The sequence below is a fragment of the Neolamprologus brichardi genome, chromosome 12, assembly GCF_056152115.1.
Source record: "Neolamprologus brichardi isolate AB-2024 chromosome 12, ASM5615211v1, whole genome shotgun sequence".
NCBI lineage: Eukaryota > Metazoa > Chordata > Actinopteri > Cichliformes > Cichlidae > Neolamprologus > Neolamprologus brichardi.
The window spans coordinates 20,985,350-21,004,139 of record NC_142115.1 but is presented as its reverse complement, the minus strand read 5'-3'; the positions used below and the strand labels follow the sequence as shown (position 1 = coordinate 21,004,139).

Sequence of the window (18,790 nt, the reverse complement as noted above, 5' to 3'; positions counted from 1 at the left end):
ATGTTTTTTCAGGATCCACCCCAGCATTTGTTGCGCTATTCTTAACCCAGATGCCTCTTTTAAAGTGATTTTTGCGCTGTGATGTCATTCATCATTTCAAATGAGCTGCTGAGTGATGAGCAACACCTGAAGCTCCACACAAGAGATTTTTGCCCTTTAGTAGAAAAGTTTAAGTCTCCAGAAGTTGGAGTTAAGAGTGTGTTTGTTGGTGATTTGAAGACTGTGTGTGTGTGTGTGTGTGTGTGTGTGTGTGTGTGTGTGTGTGTGTGCGCGTGTGTGTGTGTGTGTGTGCTCAGAGAAGCCCTATTTGTGCAGCTGATTTTCCCGTGGAGTAGCTCAAGGTCAAGCCCCAGAGGCCCAACAGTAGTGTCGGCATCCACATCTTTCCCTCTCTGTTCTCTCTCTCCTGTTTCTTTTCTTCTTCTACAAAATGCTGCCGCCTCAACCCCGTGACCTCCTGCATTGGAGCTCAGGGTTAAAGTGCTGAGGTAATCTAAAGATGGTCAAATCATGGGCCTAATATAGCAGTAAACCAGGTGGTGAATGCACATGTTTGCTTTTTAGCCACTCAGGGCGCCTCTCTCTCTTTCTCAGCCATACACAATCTAAAGTAAACATCCTTACTTTTCCAGCTGGCCAAGCTGTGTTGCTCATCCATGCTCAACGCCTCGAGCATTTGACCTCGACCTCAAACAAAAGACAGTTGTGATCACCAGCTAACCTCAGACCTACGACAGTAACTGATCTTTCATTCTGGTTTTGATCGGAGGAGTGGCTGCCTGCTGCTCTGAGCAATGGCTGAACACATTGGGCCTTTTGAGAATTTCAGCTCAGTTGGGTGCAGCTTTGCTTTTTGCAGCTGAATTGAAGATCACTAAGCACATGTTATTCTTTTCTTCTTTTTTTTTCACAGGAGACTGAGAAGGAGAGCCGCAGTGAGCGTATTCGATCTCAGATCTGGGAGTTAAGCAGCCAGCAGACACAACAAAACAGAGAGCAACAGAGAATAGGTGAGAATGAATGCGAGTACTCTTCAAAAGAGAGGGAAATTTTCACCGTTTTATGGTTTGTTTTTCATAAGAAAAAAAGAGAAGCTGCACAACCTCACGCTTGCAGGATATTACTTCTGTCACACTTAGGGATCACTGCCATATAGAAGTTTGTATATACTGTAAACATGCCCTGAAAGGTCAAGTTTAGTCAAGCAATATCAACACAAAACTAACACTGGTCACCTCTGTTACACGTATGTGTAAATGCATACGCCTCTCTTGATGCCTTTTCCTCTGGAGCGCCTGTTAAAATAGTTGGCCAAAGGAGCCATTCTCCTCATGAGGTGGTCGTCGGGAGGTCATGTTAGTTCAGCTTCTTTATGCTCCTTCATCTAACTTTATTAAGTGATTGGGGTAACTCACAGCCACGACTAAATCTCTTTGGCTACACGTCCTTTATTTTTCTTTTTTTAAGTGTAAAGTAATTTCATTAGCCACTCTGTCAGTCCAGCCATCAATAAAGTAATGTCCGTTCATGCCTTTAAGAGGAAACCAGTGTGCTACATTTGCAGCAACACTTACAGAGCTAACACGAGCAGCTTATAAAACGTGTAAAGGGTACTGAAGTCTTGTTGCAAGCCTGTTTGTGTTTTGTCATTTTTACTTTTTTTTTTATCCTAAATACCACGTATAACATCCGCTTTGTATAACTTAAGAACAAATTTAACTTTGGCCATCCGTAGCTGATTTCAGCACACATTTGGCTAACTGGAGCTTGGCCCGAGGCTCATAGTCATAATGTCATTGTGTGTGGCCTGGTCAGCCGTGGGCTTGGCTCTTGGTGTCCTTCACATGGGGTTGGTGATGGGGTTCTGGGAAGCAACAGAGGGAAACCCAACAACCACATCTCTGCTAAATAAAGCTGATACCAGAACAGAACTGAAGCCTCCTTTACGTGGCCGTGAAACTCCCCACTGTTCTGCATTTAGCTGTGCCTTACAATTTAAGCCAGTGTGAAGCTAGGGTCAATAAAAAAAAGACCACCATAGAAATGTAAAGAGGAAAGGGAGCTTTTTTAAAGTGGATCAACAAAGACATGGGACATTTGTGGTTGGTGTAATATAGTGTAGGTAGTGTGGGCATGTGGTTCCTGAAGGTGTGGTCGTCTTAAGCCCTGAGCATAAACGCATAATTCTGCGTTTCACATACAAAAGAAGAAGCTTATATTTACACGCTTACGTCAGTGACCATGTGTCACTATACCGGTAAGGTTATGATTTCAAGAGTTTCTCAGTGCTTTAAGTTCCCAGGGGAGAGCGAGTTCCTTTGAACGTATCTTATGCAGTTTTAAAGCTTTGAGCTGAGCGTTTTGGACATCATGATTGAGGTGATGTGGGATAGGGGTAGTTCAGACTGAGAAAGTGATCCCCATACAGTAACTTATTAATCTAAAGGTTTTGCACAAAAATATGCTGCTTTATTGTCCTTTTAACTCTATTTGGGTCATAATTTGCAAAAAGAGCGTCATTTGCTATTCAATAGTACGTGAAGCTAACAGCTGAGACCACTAACTCCTCAGGATTTTGTGGTCTGTATACAGTACACACACAGTTTCACAGATTCTGTTTGCAAACAGGTGAGTTCCTCGCTGCTGATCATTAGAAAGAATGGACATGCTCAAAGGCACAAGCGCCCAGGTGATTTGTCTAGCTTTTATGTACAGTATCTGATTAGTCCATTCATTTAGTCCAAATATTGCTATAACACATGAAATCTCTTTACACAATCACAAGCTGAGCAACCAAAATTGGCACACAGGTATATCTTAGGCCTCCTATATTAGATCTTATTATGTTGCCTGGCAACCACCTGCCAAAGCAACAAAAAAGAAAAAAAAAAGGGAAAAAAAGTAACAAATTATGAAAGCATCATCTCATTTTGCAACAATAACATCTAATTTATAACCACAAAGCTTTAATGATGTGTAATATGACCTCATCACGGTTCCTAGCAACCACCTAATAACACAGACCCCGCAGTACCGTAGCACAAGCATGTACTAGCTCTAAAAACAAGTTGCTTAATCCCACCACAGGTCGGATCATTGAAAGATTACATACGTTTTTGTTTTTTTTTAACCTCTCTGTCAGTGTTGCTCTTCCATTTGGTTGCCACTGAAAAGTTTCAACAGCAACTACATGCACGGACAGACATTCATTGTTCCTGAGGATGAATCATTCAGACTCTAGTAATCCAAACTGTTTCTTTTCTTTTTCCTTTTTTTCACCACAGTGAGGTTAAACTTGTAGATTTTAGTAAAATATCAAATCATATTGTATTACTGTGTATTGTATGAGTTGTCAAATTGAATAAAAAATACTAATAATGAAAGTCCAGAGCTGCTGGCATGGCTCCAAATCTACAGTGGGGTTAATATTGTTTACATCTAATGTAACAACTTCTTTTAAAATACTTAAAACAAGTTGGCTAACAGGGCTAACCGTTGCCTTCATCACCTTGCTACAGAAGCCTGTGCCCAGCCTGTTACACCAAATTTAAGGTTTGATTAAACCATGGAACTGCTCATGAGCAGCTGAAACGAACTCGTGTTGACCCCTTCACAGCCAGCACAAATACTGGGCAGGCTTCCTCTGGGGTCATTGCTTCACTGTCAAAGCAGTATAAAGAAAGCTCTTGGTTGTCCTTTGTTTGTGCTCCGTATATATACTGGCAGAAGGTTGTAGCGTTTTGTTGCTATTTTGAAATATATAAAAAAAAATGCAAGCCTCTCATTATGCAGTAGCAGTGGGGATTTTCCCAGAAATGGCCACACAATAGATACGACAGCTTCCCAACGGCAACGACGCGAACAATAACGTGAGTTTGCTGGAGAGCAGCTGTGTGTGTGTGTGTGTGTGCGCGTGTGTGCTGGCTCTCACTTTGGTTATTACACTTATTAAAGACCAGTAATTAATTGAGCTTTGGTTGAGTGCATTGCGAGCTATAGACACTACTGTCTAGCGGACCATTATTTTCCTAATTGTGTGTCCCGATCACGTTTTTTATTCAGGCTGTATTACATAAGCATTCGGTCTGTTTAATCAACAGCTTGCTGCCATTTTTAGCTTCTCTCATATCTGAAACAATTCACAAGATTATTTTGGGAAATTGCTTTAAAAGCGATAAACTATTATTAATAAACTTATTGTGCAGAATCTACAAAGCAGTAATGAGCCGATAAAGGTCAGCTATGCTTGGTGAAGCTGTGAATGCTCAGCCGTGATTACGACTGCTCGAAAGTTGAAAGAGACTGTCGGCTGCCTCCGGTCAGACTGGAGTCCCTCTTTGATTTGGTTAGTAAATGACAGACATGCATACTTGGTGAACTCCATTTGGTTGCCAAGCTGGTGCAAACTAAGGTCAGTCAGAAGTGTTTTTAGGTCTTTCTTTGTACATGTGCTGTAGGAAGTGGATACACATCTTAGTTTTCTCTGTTTTTCTTATCTGCGGTGCGTGTGCATAACCTCAGATATTCATATAGCAGCATGGTGGGGTGTTGGAGGTAGATACTTGTCGCAGGGGGGAGGATGCGGGCAGGGCTGTGATGTTTGGAGTGTGGTTTCCTGTTTGTCTCTCTTTTTAACCCACTCTCTCCCTGACTCTTTTTTTTTAATCGTGTCCCAGATATAACTGTGCCACATGATCGCTTTCCACACTCGTGGAAAGCCTTCTTCCTACTTGACGCACATTCACCGGCCCAGTTGCAAATCTCACTCAGGAACTTGAGGCCAGTCTGGAGGAAATGTCTACATCCCTTCATGTCTCCACATGCCTGCCCTGTGATCCTGAGTGTATTTTCTAGCCTGGCCTTTCTGGGGCCCCAGTGTTGTGGAAAGATTTCATTTAAGTCTCCAACGTACCCATCTACTTCTTCCATTGCCCTCTAGTGTACTAGTAATATAAGAAGAATCTAGGTAACATGAAAATGTGTTTTTACAGCAGAGAAAACTTGAATGGTACAGAAAGTTACTTCATATATTTCATTTGTGTTTTTTATAACAGGTTCCAACTCAGGGATGGTGTTGGTTCTGGATCACCTGGTAAAGGATGATGGACCTCTGTTGATCCAGCCTCAGCGAGAAGCTGTGACCAAGGAGGCCGACCTGGTTATGTCTCACTGTCAGAGGTCAGACTCCTCCGATCTTAACGCAGCCTCGATGCTTTCCAAGCCCAATCCGGATCCTGTGGCCTCAGAGAAAGGTCTGGGCTCAGCTTACAGAGCCCGGCTGGACTCTGGAGCCTCAGACAAGAGCCAGAGTTCCTCCCAGCGTGGTCGGCTGAACTCCGGGGCATCAGACAGAAGCATCAACTCCCAGTCCTGTGCCAGACAGAGACTGGGCTCAGATGTCTCGGATTCATGCGTCAGACCCCGTCTGGGCTCCGAGACTTCAGACAGCATCGGCCTGTTGTCAAGGAAGCGGACGGTCTCTGGCACATCTGATCAGAGTGCGAGCATGTCCTCAGAGGAGCGGGCGCCATCGGAGGAGGCGGAGGTAGCCGGGAGTGAATCGACTTACAGCACAGATTCAGAAACTGACAGCAGAAGCCGAGGTTCAGCCGGCACCCATGCTGAGTCTAACCAGGAGGAGCCTGATGGGGCGGTTTTATCTCGGAGAGATCCCGTAAATGGCCTGCTCAGCGGGAAAACTGACATCCAGAGGCAAAAGGTGGAGTGTGTGTGTGTGCGTGGTCATCTGTGTGTGCTTCAGGATTCAGTCATATTCATGAATTAACAACTTAAATTAAGTAATCCATGTTTTTGCACCTTTTTAAGCTACACTGCCTTGTACTCAGGCTGTCCTGGAGTCTTACATGAATGCTTTGTGGTGCATTTGTCAGCTGTCTGTATCTTTGAGCCCGCTGAACCCCGAGCGACACACGCCGTATATCGTGACTGCGCCACTAGAGTGGGGTGCTGAGCTGCATAGCCAAACTGAAGTGCACAAACCGTCCGAGCGCTCCTTTTTTCTTTCCTTCCACGTCATTATTCTTGACACGAAAGCCGACACTTCATTGTTCAGTGACACCCAGGTCACATCGGCATCCATAAACACTCCACTTCGAACTCCCGCTGGATGTTGTTTGACTTTTGTTACTTGGTTACACAAACAAACTGTGCACCTGACTTGTCTCTGTTTCACCTCAGCGGCGCTTCGGCCTCACCTGGTGTCAGAGAGGAGTACACAGCGTTAAAGGCCAAACATTCCCTCTCTCTCTGTTTTTCTGCACTGACTCTGTTAAACTGTTAAAAGCAAGATCTTCACATGGAGCGGGAGGGGGGCTACGGTGACCATGACGCCATCGTGTCGCTTTGCTTAATGTGTTTACTCAAGACTGGCCCCAAACTTTTTTTTATTGTTCCCCGTGCTATACAAGCTGATCCTCAGGCTCCTCGCAGTAATGTAAACACTCTGGGATCCATCGTGGCCACAGTGCCAAAAAAAGAACAGATGCTCACATCTTCACGCCGAGTACAATGTTACATAATGAAAACACCACCAGTCGATTCTGTATTTAGGACTGTGTAGGTCAGGAGTCCCCGTAGCCGCCCATGTAGTCCTCATGAATGTGTATTTTTCGCTCTGCCCGTTGACCTCTGCTCTCCTCTTCTTCCTGTACTAATTGTTCTGTCGTGTTTTTGTTTTTTCCCGTGTTTAGATAACTGTGGGCAGCGACCTGTCCCGCTCTTATGGCAAAGCGAGGGATTCTGGTAAGAGCCCTGCTCTAATGTATAAATAGAAAGCCTGTCAATATCAAGCTAGATCATCTTTTTAAGATACTTATCAAGGAAAAACTTTAAACATTCATCTTTATATTTTCTTGAATATATCTGGAGAAATTCTCATTGAAATTATTGCTAGATCATTTCTGAGAATTATGTAGGGGCTGTTAGGTTGACCATAAAGGAATGGACGGCTGGGAAGGGAGCATTTTGTTAATGCACCATATCTTCAGCGCTCTCTCCTAGATTTCATGTCATCTCATGTCCTACAAGCTGTGCTATAATTTTGTTTTCCTCTTAAGTGTCGCATCTTGTTTTATCTTTATTAGGATGACCCCAGTAAATATCATCTACTCTAATCCTTAGATATCCCAAACCATGAGCGTTGTACATATCGCCTCTAAGTGAGAGAAACATTCCCTGAAAAGTCCAACAATATAGGAACAATGAGAGGGTGAAGCACAAGTTAAGTCAAGTAAAACAAGGGGCTGGAACAAAGGTTAAAAATGAGGAAAGAAAAGAGGAATAGGATTTGTAGAAAGCTTTGGAGGTGAAGGAGGGGATTACAAGAGCAATAAGTTGTAACGGTGCTAAATTCAGCCTGGGCAGTGGAGGAGATCCTGGTTACTTATCTCTCCTGTACTGAGCTGTCTCTTTCTTTGATTTAAACTCCCCTCTTTCATTCTGTCTTCACAGCACCCGAGAAGAAAGCTGTTATATCGGAGCAGTTAAGTCGCACCACCTCTGTTCGTGATCGAATGCGCAAGTTTGCAGAACTTGAACAGAGTTCAAATGTCTCATCTTTAAAGAAGACTCCTTTGAGGAATGGTTCCTTCTCCAGCAGCACTGGCCACGCAAATGTCTCCAGAGCTACCGAGCTGTTTACACACTCAGCAGCATCCCTCAGCACATCTGGAGACAGGCCAGCACGGTCACGTGTGGGCTCTGCATCTGCATCCGTGAGTCAGGCCGTGCCTCAGCCAAGAGGCGTGGCTAACAAGTCTCTGTCTTCAGCTGACCAATCGCAGAGCTCCATGGGTGGGATGGGACATCCAGCTCAAAAAGATGCGCACGCCTCCGATAAGTCAAAGGAAGACGGGACCCCAGGGATAGCAGCTGGAGAAAAGGTCACCCAGGGAGAGGCAGACCCAGACATGAAGACCTTCCTCACCATTGAGATCAAGGATGGGCGCACCACCACTTCCTCCTCATCAACCACCAGTAGAGGCAACATTATACCCATCACCCACATGACCCCACGCATCACTCCTAATGCCCTGGTGGGGCAAAGGCAAGGTAGGAGCATCAACCTGGAGCTCACTACGTCCTTAAATGGTCACCAGGAGCAGCGATGGTTGACATAGTGTAGTGTGGAGATTTTACTCTGAGCTACCGCACACTAGTGTTTTTGTTTGGACTCATTAAGGTTGCCAAGCTGCAGCCCACGTTATTTCTAATGGACTATATGTCTTTTCTTCCAAATGTCAGCATTAATATCAGCCGCTACAAGGAATAATCAGATTGAAGGAATAAGGTCACAAGTGGGATAATGTCAAGAGGGGTTTTGTGCATCTGAAGAAGCACATGGATGAGTGGGGATAGATGTTAGAGCTGAATGTATAAACGGCACGGTCGCACTGAATGGTATTTGTTAGAGCGTGGGCATGTCGGGAGTACGGAGCAGTAGGGTCAACAGAAGAGAACAAACTTGGACAAGAGAAACAGCAACTGGTTGTCTCAGACGAAACTCAATGGGAATATTGTTACAGTGCAAATGAATGAGCCTGCCTGCCCATACAGTACAGGCCTTTGTGTGTCATATTCTGTAGTTATTGTCTGCAACACACTTACTTTTTACAGTCAGTCGTTTGAGTGTGAATTTTAAAATGAGAGAAAAAAGCCATCAGAGAGGGAACACATTCACTTTGAATGTGGCTCAACATCTTGATAGTACACTCAGGACAGTACGTCATGATGTAACGGAGACGAATTATCTGCATGATAGAAAAACATGTCTGGCATCAACTCAGCGCTTTACAGAAGCGCGAGCGCTACGGCTGCTGTTACAGTCTGTCCAAACAAAAATTTGTCTAAAGCTTCAGCTCTTCTCAGCGACCGGCATCTAAAACCCAAACAGTTTATTTTAAACTCAGTCTGAACACGTGCGATTCCAGCCCGCTCACCACTTACAGCTCCCTCGTACTCCGAGAGCCGCGCTGCGCTCTGTCACGAGCCTCGCACGGCTCTTTTTCATGTCATGTTCGCTTTAATGTTTTTAGGCTCCTTTTTTGGAATCCTGCCTGTCCTGCTCTGAGTAACAGCAGCCTGTTAATGTGTTTCCAGTTTCCTGCAAAAGCACTGCAAACTCTCTTAAATGTAGACCGAGCTTTGCTGGTTTGCATCAGTCCTGTATTTTATGATATAGCTTTCATGTGTGCGTGTCTGGATGTGGGAGGAAGCGGGTCACATAGAAATGTGCACACCAGGCCAGTGAAGAAAGTGCTTATGTTAAAGGTGGTGCTATCTTCAGTCATTAGACGTATGTGCTGTGTATGACACTGTAGTGGTGTGTGTTTGTTTTCACCCCAGCTTAAGGTCTTATATTTTTTAAATCTTTGTTTCTCTGTCTGTTTCAGAGTTGACCCTCGGCCTAAGAGCCACACCATTTAAGATCTCTTCCTCCAGCTTCTCCTCTGGACCCTCCATCAAGGTACAAACTGCCTTACAAAATGGTTTTGACAAATGGTCACAAAATTGTGGCTACACATAAACCTGACAGATCTTATCAAGCTCGTGTAACAGGCTTGATAAGACCTGCTATTAATTTATAGTTTGAGCTTTTTTTTTCATCTTCTGTTTTATTTCCAGCTGACCCAGTTAAATTGCACGGTTTCTGCTGCGTTTCTGTCACAACAATCACCTATAAGGTCTGAAAAGCTAGAGAGCCGGGGGAGTGAAGGTCACCAAGTGTGAGAAAAGGAGGGAGAGGAGGGAAGAACAGTGTTTATCAAACACAGAGCGGGTAGCCAGTCACATCTGCCCTTGTAGGGTATATGAAAGAGAGAAGGAGAGAGAGAGAGAGAGAGAGAGGGAGGGAGGGAGGGAGGTGTTCTGGGTATTCCCGTTTTTCTCTGTAGGTCATGCACGCTGAAAATTATCCAGGAAATGTTTCCTAAATACACCTTCAGTGCTGTGCAAAAGTCTTGAACTACCCCTCATTTACTTTTTGTAATTTTTAGAAAACCTATTTCTTCAGGCTTTCTAGAGATTTTTTTAAGTTTTCCCTGGACATTGGCTACTTTTTCACTAATTATAAGGCCTTGTAAACATTCAAAGGAACATTTTTTTTGCTTTTTAAGCCAATTAACGCTGACCTATGAGTTGTTCAAGCATGAAACAACATGTAACGCAAGGGATCAACCTGTGTTGTATCTAGACAACTTAGCAAAGAACATTTCTTTATGAAAAATGCCAAAGATAACACAGTTTGACAGATATCAAATTATATTTTTTTCATCAGCATGATTCCAAAAGCGCTATTAGCTGAAAACTTGGACTATCTCATCCTGGTGTACAGTGCCTCTCTTATCTTATCTCTTAAAAAAACTGAGAAAACTGAACAAGTGGAGGAGAAAACTGGAAGTCTTGGGCCTAAAACCCCCACTACAGCACTATCTGAAAGTCATTCCCTTACAAAATTGGAAAGAATCCAGGAAAAACCTGACACGGGACCTGAGAGATACATCTGGCCCGTCAGCTGATGAATCTACTGTGTGCCAAAGCTGCACTGCGCCCATTTCCCATTTTCCTAGCAAAACATAAAGAAATGAGGTGTGGATCAGGCCATTTGCACAGTGCTGCATGTGCACACACTGCACTGATTGGGTGGATTAGTCTTTCCATAGGATTAGAAAGTTACAGCAGTCAGAAATGACCAAACTATAACCTCTGAGGTCTGGGAGAACAGATAAACTCCCATTTGCCTCATTTCTTAAATCCTTCACTCTACCATGAAAGGAAGCATCCTAGTTAGTGGAGAGTGGGTGATTGAGTGAGGAAAGGCACAACAAACAATGTTCTGTTTACTCTTTAATGGCTTTGTGTCCCCCCTCCCCCCGTGTGTTGAGCGCAGTGGTAATCTGATTATGAGATTTGAGAGTAGGTTAATTAGGGCTGGGAAGAGGGTCCACAAGGCTGTGCCTGTGGACCCTCCTTTCAGCATAACAGCTTTCTTATAAAAGACAGATTTTTGCATGAAGAAGATAAATCTTCTGCAAGATGTGAGGTTTATCCTAGCATGCAGGTAATGTCTTTAAGTGCAGCTGTGCATAGGATTACTTCTAAACAGTTACCAGACAACAACTGTGCTGTCTGTAACTGTTGAGGTTGGTGGATCAAAAATGGGCTCCAGCGACACAGCACAGGTATGACTGCATGCTGGCAGCAGCATGCAGTGGTTTACAACATCCAGACAGCTGCGTCGTAGTTGTATAAGTTTAACGTAAACACCTTCAGTGAGAAAGCGCAGAGCTGCATTAAGGCTGCTGCTGATATTTCAACAGCTTCTGCTCACCATCGAAGACTGAGCCTCAGTCACCACGCTAATGAGACTGTGAAAACAACAGACACCGTTGGTTAAGCTGAGCTCAGAGGTTGGTGGGTTGGTTCAGGCAGATGCAGAGACCACCTGTTGCCTGACTTTCTCTGGTTTAGCTTGTGTGTGTGTGTGTGTGTGTGTGTGTAAGAGAGAGAGAAGGTGACATGTCAGGAGGATTGACCTTAAAGAAGCTTACCCACATACCCTTTTCACATTAGTGACTATAAGAGAGTGCACAGGATGGCATGCTTTTAAATAAACTCTTCCTGTTTAGTGATGTTAATTGACCAGAGTGGTTTTGAGATGAAACTCTGATCTGTTTGGGTGGTCTGGCCTTCACTTTGGTGGTCTAACCTGAGCACTTGCAATTTATTTCTATCTCAATAAAAGACGCTGATAGCATCGGCTTTTCTTTTCTAGACGATCACTTTTAAATCAGGAGCCATTTGAGAGACCGGTTCAGATCATATTAACAATGAAAAAGTCCAAATACTGAGTGACTTGTAGTTTTTTATTTCGGCTAAGTGCTCGCAGTGTTTCACTACAATGAGAGTTCATTTTAGGCGGTGCTAATTAATGTTGGCTTCTGCTCTAAGTGATCGCAGCTGCTCCTGCCTGTTTTGTCCGCTGTCTGTCCATGCTGATCGCTGGCCTTGAACACAAGTACAAATGATGCCTTAGCTTTATAACCATGGCGATGACAGGACAGTTGGCCTTTCCAAAAGTGAGAGATTATTTCAAAGCTCTCGGTCACGCTGGTGGTGCTGCTGCATGAACGTGGACGTCTAGGCTCAAAGTCAGTGGCAGATTGTCTCGCTGTCACACAGAGGGATGAAAACTCTATTGTTAGCATGCTGCCGATCCATGACGCATGCTGGGTACACAACCGGTTCATGTGTGTCACAGATTTAAGCTTGGTTCACAGACCGGAGGGTAAAGACTGGGGATTTACTTAATTAATAGAGTAGAGCGATGTCCTCCATGGGTTGGGCTATTGTTCCTGCTGCTGCTAAGCATTTGTATTCACTCTTCGAGCCCACGTCATTCTCATTTGCTTATCTTTAAATTCCAGAGACTGTTGCACTTTGTCAAATTTCTCCCCAGTTCCAGTCCTCATTTTAATCTTTATGTCTGTCATCAATGATCACATATTTATCATGAAATGCTTCTGTTCACACTGTGTTCATAGATGCAGTATGCACAGTACTATTTGATTTCTGTACTGTGGTGCAGCAAAAGTACTTGACATCAGCACTGGCTAATTTGACTTTACCCTTGAACGAAATTTTTGAATTGCTGTCCTTCCTAACATCCTTGCCCAGAGCTCTGAAAACAGGGCTTTACTTCATATCCACAGCATGTCTGGTTTTCTCATGGACCTAAATTCTTTGCCCTCTTCCCAAATCTGGAGCTATATCTTGAATGGTAATCATGCAAAATGGCTGAGCTGATGAATCAGGTTGTATTTTGTTAGAAAGCCTTTAGTAAAGGAGGTGTACAACCAGTGTGCAACTTTTTCACCTCAGCCCAGGCCTAGAGCCACATCTAAATGCCTGCTGCCTGCCAGTGGAGGTGTGAAGGACGTGTTTTAGATAAAAGGAAAGTTGAACTGGGAGGTGTGAGTTTCCTAACTTGTGGTCACTACAATTCCCCCTCTGGCCTCCCCCAGTGCCCCAGATCTAACCAGCTCAGTGGAATAACAGCGGGGCAGGAGATAAAGATACACGCCCAGGGCACCTAGAAATAAGTAGGTGTGGGCTGCCTGGGAAACGGGATTCCCTGCATACTCATTGGTTGCAGGGGGGATTTGCTGGGGGTATAAAGGTCATGCATTGTTTTCTGAGAGGACACTTCTATTCTCACTGAGGCATAGGACACAGCCCTGATCTGACACCTCAGGATAAACTTTTTGGAAACTTGTGTGTATTTCAGCAAAGAGGACATTGGCCAGTGTGAGTTAAATTTTGTCTGGCCATGCCTGGAGTGAACCTGGACTTCCTCCCAGCCTCTCAGTCTCCTGAGGCTTTGGGAAGCCCAGACAGTGCTTGTGCTGAGTCTGGCCTCGAAGAAGTAATTGGGGACCTGCTTGCTCAGGATGAAGCTGAGGATGAAGAGGAGCAATTTGGTGCGAAGAAATTTGAGGCAACATTGCGCTGTGCCGTGGGGGAGATCCACAGTGACCTGCAAGCCTTTGGGAAGCGAGTGGATGCCCGGCTGGATGAGGCTGCGGCTGAGGTGGCTCCTCTGGCTGAGACAATTTCCAGGTTGCAGGAGGAGAACCTGAGACTGAGGATTCAGCAGGAAAGGCTGATGAGGCAAGTTGAGGCCCTGTGTCAGGTGATGGGGCTACCTGATCCATCAATGCATGAACTTTACAGCAAAGACTGCTCCAGTTTAATTTCTAATAAAAGCAAAACTTCATCCGGTGGTGCTCCATCCTGCATGCAGGAGACTGGGTCTGAAAAACTCCAGGATGCTTCCAGCTGCACTCCCCAACACTCTCTTTCCAGTGCACCTCAGGAAACCCAAGCACACCGTCTCCTGCATAGTCAGTTAAGTGTACCCCAGGAGCCTCTAACGCCCATCCAGCACTCAGTCTCTGTGTCTCCCAGGACAAACGCACCTTCACCGGCCCCTCACCCGCCAACCTTTGCTACGTGCCGCTCCCTCTCTGCTCCCTCTCTGATGGCAAACATTTCTCTTTGCAACAGCACGGTACTGCTCTGTTAATGATTCTGATCATGATCCCTTTAGTTCAGATAAGCCACTTGAAGAATGGGACTGTCTTTTTGTGCCAGTGTTGCCAATACCTGCGGATCAGCAGACCATTAATTTTATGTGCCGCAGCAGCGATCCCGTGTTCAAACCACATACTCTCTCTGGCCACCTCTTTCAAATCTCTCAGTAAGCTTGACCGTCTCAGCTGACCGTCTCAGCTGCCACAGAGTTCTGACAGATTGTGTTTATGTGAAGGACTCCACCGCAGTCTGTCACAGAGGCATTCCTGTGCTGTAACACCATGCGTCTCTAATTGTGTCCTGGTTCGCATTCATGGATGCCTGCAAGTGTTCTGTTGAGTGGATGCACTTCCCGGCGGAGGGAAGGATGATTACATTTAGCAGCAGCCTTTTAGTTTGCCATCTGCAGATTGTGTGCCGTGCTCACTTTGGCAGGCACATGAAGATAGAATTGAACGTTTGAAGTCTTTCTTCTGCTTTTTTTTCCTTCTCATTTATAAAGTTGCAATCTCGAGTTAGAAAGAAAATGCAGGGAAGGAAAGCAGGTCCCGCAAAGCCACTGAAGGCGTTTTTAACTCAAGTGGCACAGCGCGTGGCATGTACATTCATGTTTTTCAGAAAAGAGCCTAGTATCAAGACGTCAGGTTAGAAAAGACTGAAAGGCTCTGATTAGATGTGGTCCTCATCTTGAGGCTTGTTTGCTTTTGCTACTGTGTAACATACCCTCTGTGTGTGCACTTGTAACATTTCCAGGGATATTGTAAATTTGCAGCATGAGATTCAGTTATTGAACCATGCAGAGTCTAATCTTGTGGAGGCAGCTGGGACCGCCAATCAACTACTTTAAGTCAAGGTGACTGGTTTCCATTAAGTGGTAATCCTTCCAGCAGACCGATGTGATAATGAGGGGTGATCTTATCTGATCATGTTTCTGTATGTCTTTGCCCAGTTTCAGCTTGTTTTGGCATTTTTTCTATTTATACTTTTTCACCTGGAACTGGTCAAAGCAGTCTCCCATCACAGAAAAAAAAACCTATCAAAACAGGCTTTTTTTAAATTCCACAATAACTTGGATGTTTATAGGTACACTTAGGCTTAGTTATACATGACTCGACCACAAAGGTTATCGGGGAGCTTCTCACCCCGTGTGCATTCCCCCTGTGGCCTGACTCAGAGACCTTGTCTGGCTGCATTGCCTCCCAGAACATTCTTCATCGGTCGCGGGCCTCTCAGTCCAGCCTGTCCCATGGGTCAGAACTCTGTGTCCAGAAAAGAGTTGAAAACCAGGGGCCACCTTTGATCACCCAGTTCTGTGGCTGAGCTGGGCATTGTCCCTCCCTGCTGAGACCTGGTTTGGCCGGGGGACTTCAGTGGGCAGGTCTCGGCGGCTGTGGATACAGATGGGACCAGCTGCCTGAGCTATATCTGGACCCAGAGTCGTTTACAGCAAAAGCATTGAGGCCACAGCTAGAACATATAGTCTGCCACAGGCATTCAGCACCATATAAACATGTAAAAGGAATTTTCTATAGGATTCATGGTAACTCTCAATAATGCAACACATTCCCACGTTCCTCAGCTCTGCTCCTCAGCCCTTAGGAGATATTTTTCCTCTGGACTTTTTTATATAGTAATTCGTTGTCCCTATTTTACAGTGAGAGTAAAGTATTGCATCTGTCACATAAACTCTGGGGTTGGCAGCAGTGTTGTATGATTAAGAAAAATCCATGTGTCAGCAGCACTCCATAAACTAGTGAACAGTAACTTGGCAGGGTTTCTTTTAGCCTCGTGTGCTTATTGTCACTCCCTCGCAGATCATCCCGCTGGAGCTGGCCTAGAGACAAGGAAGTTATTACTGGACAGGAAGTGTCGGACGTACTGTCCCTGCGATGTGTTAGAGCAGCCCTCGGCTTGTTCTGATTACATCTTAAATGTCAGCCACTTTCAAATAAGTTTTCTTTTTTACCCTCCTTCATTTTGGTTCTGGCTCTGGTGTCCTTCCAGTAGCTCACTGATTTCCAACTAAGGTCACGGTTTTCTTTGCAGTCTATGATAATAAATGTGCTCCTGTTCACGCTCTGTGTTGTGTTACTGTGTTCGTTTTGCGCGCAGATGGAGACAGGGCCCGTCGTCGCTTCTGAGCCAGTGTTTTCAGCTGTCTCGTCTGTCCAGCGTCACGTCCCAGTCATTCCCAATGGCTCTGGCGCTCAGACCAAACCTGCTGAATTCTCCGGGAAACTAACGGCTGAAAAGCTGGCTGCGATCGAGGATGAAGAGCTCCTCGACAAAATGGTACGTCACTCCGGAGCCATAATTCTCAATGATTTAAGTTATTATTTCGATAAAAGTGGTGTTTTGATTCAGGCATGTGGAAAGTTTGTGCATTGACACTAAACCTTGTCACAGCTCTGCATTGTGTGTGTGCAGATTTGTAGCATAGAAAGTACCGATTGGGCGAATTTGCATAGAATGACCCCTCATGTTTCCATCCCCTCTTTCACAGCTCGATGAGTCAAAAGACTTTGAGGAGAGGAAGCTGATCCGCGCAGCCATGAGAGACCTCCGTAAAAGAAAGAGAGGTAACACCATGCATCTTACTGTTACTCCAAACTGCATGAAGGCTTTCTTTTTAGATATTTAAAAGCAGTCAGGCCTGATGATTTCTAATTTTCATCTACTTTTTTGTTATTGTTTATACCTTATCTTGACACGTAATTGCCTTTAATTCTGCCCTCAGAGGCCATGCTGGGATGTACTCAAGAGGAAATGGGTAGGACAGGTGGTGTGCAGTGTGCAATAACAATTTATACTTGCCTGTGTTTGCCTTTTTGTGTGCACACACCCTGTCATTGTGAGACTGCAACAATCTTAGATGTGGTTTGTGATGGAGGATATTATGACATTTTTTGGTATCGTGCATGCATCCTGTGTTTTGTTTTTGGTTTTTTTAATGTGTTAAACACTCACCCTACAACAGTTAAGATCTGTTTTTCTGCGGGCACTCACCACGTTTCATTAGGCACCTGCTAATGGTGAGCTCAGATTTAGAGTGGATGCGTCAGTGGATTCAGTGGAAATGAGCATGCAAAGGGTCCAAGAGGGCCTCGGTGATCTAGATATTAGACACAATTTAAGTTAGTAAATCATTAATACTGTGCAGTATGTGTAAATGCATGCGTGTTTTCTGAGAAAAACTACAGCCATCAGTGCGGGTACCAGCGTTTTTGACATCGCGGTGTGTATTTGCTCTCTGTGGTCTGTGGTGTTTGCGCAGAACATCTTATTTGACAGCTTTGGCTTGCCTGTTAAGACTCCCACCTGTGGGTGTTTGTGTGCTCAGAAACCCTCACAGTCCCGTGGAAAGAATTCTGAAACATATTGCCTCAAATCTGGAAGGCCTCACTTAATCCAAATTTGTGGCAGTCAGATGAGGTGCTGTCAGCTTTAGGACCTCTTGTCCTCCTTCTCCTCCTCCTCTTTTTCCACTGACATCATCTCTCTACCATTCCCGTCTCCTCTCCTCTCCTCCAGACCAGAGAGAAAAGGAGCGCGAAACCCGCTTGCAGGAGCTCCGGCAGCAGAGAGACGACCGGGTGCAGAAAGGTCGTGCCGGGGTCGGAGCGGGAGAGGTGGTCACGAGCAAGGTGGAGAAGTCGGCAGATGGGTCAGCCGTCGGCCAAATCACCAAAACGAACCGCTTTGCTCAGTCTGGTAGTCTCTAATCTTTCTTGAACCAGCATTTAACTGAAGTAAAACCAAAACAATAAAACCAATCTATAAACATTCAAAACAAAGACATTAGCTTGAAAGTAAAAAGAGTAAAATTGTGTTGCATCAAAACAATGCAAAAAAATTGATTATAAAGACAGAGATGGGAAGAATTTTATAAAGAATGGTTGATTTAAAAAAGTTTTTGTGTGTTTTCAGATGATGGGAGCAAATCAACACGCAGTACTATTGTCGAGTCCAGTTATGTGCAGAAAACAGACAGTGAGTTTTGCTTGCTGGATTTACAAAAACACATTAACTCGAGTGCATTGCATTTTTTTTTCTTAATCTTCTCATTAATGTGTCTGTGTGATTGTCGTTCTAGGAGGGACAGTCCAGTCAAAATCATTCAGCTTCACCTCTTCCACCTCCACTAACACGAGCAAAAAAATAGGAAGGTTGGTCACGAGGCATTTGTACTGTTAACTACAGCAGATTTAAATATCTGTGCACTCTCTCAAATTAAACTCCTGCGCTCAGTGTGTTCGACCGCGAGGACGACGCGTCGTCGCGAAGCGGCAGCGGCGGGTTGGCCGCCATCGAGCGAAGGCAGGCGGAGAGGCGCAAGGAGCTGATGAGGGCTCAGACGCTGCCGAAGACATCGGCCATGCAGGCCCGCAAAGCCATGATAGAGAAGCTGGAGAAGGAGGGAGGCGGGTAAGAATAAACAGAAAGGTAGTGCTACCAAAGAAAGAAAAGGAGCAGATGGAGGCATGTAAATATTAACACAAAACCGACTTTTCTTTTAGCCCTGGAAATCAGGCGGTGGCCAAGGTAAACATAGTCCAGCGCTCCACCAGCTTTGGCGTACCCAATGCAAACTCCATCAAGCAGATGCTACTCGACTGGTGTCGTGCCAAGACCCGCTCATATGAGGTGAGCCAGCGATCCTCCACGCTAAGTGCTCATTTTT

General features: G+C 44.9%; 1 protein-coding gene across 1 annotated transcript in view; it reads left to right on the top strand.

Annotated features, from left to right (window-relative positions):
• The window catches only part of smtnb (smoothelin b), a 48,572-nt gene that overhangs the window by 25,504 nt on the left and 4,278 nt on the right, over window positions 1-18,790 (top strand). Inside the window, 13 exon segments of the mRNA XM_006789678.3 lie at window positions 914-1,010; window positions 5,055-5,719; window positions 6,711-6,762; window positions 7,471-8,070; window positions 9,411-9,484; window positions 16,222-16,401; window positions 16,613-16,688; window positions 16,847-16,879; window positions 17,641-17,820; window positions 18,037-18,099; window positions 18,203-18,275; window positions 18,358-18,534; window positions 18,627-18,753. Of these exon segments, the coding sequence (XP_006789741.2) occupies window positions 914-1,010; window positions 5,055-5,719; window positions 6,711-6,762; window positions 7,471-8,070; window positions 9,411-9,484; window positions 16,222-16,401; window positions 16,613-16,688; window positions 16,847-16,879; window positions 17,641-17,820; window positions 18,037-18,099; window positions 18,203-18,275; window positions 18,358-18,534; window positions 18,627-18,753 (2,397 nt within the window).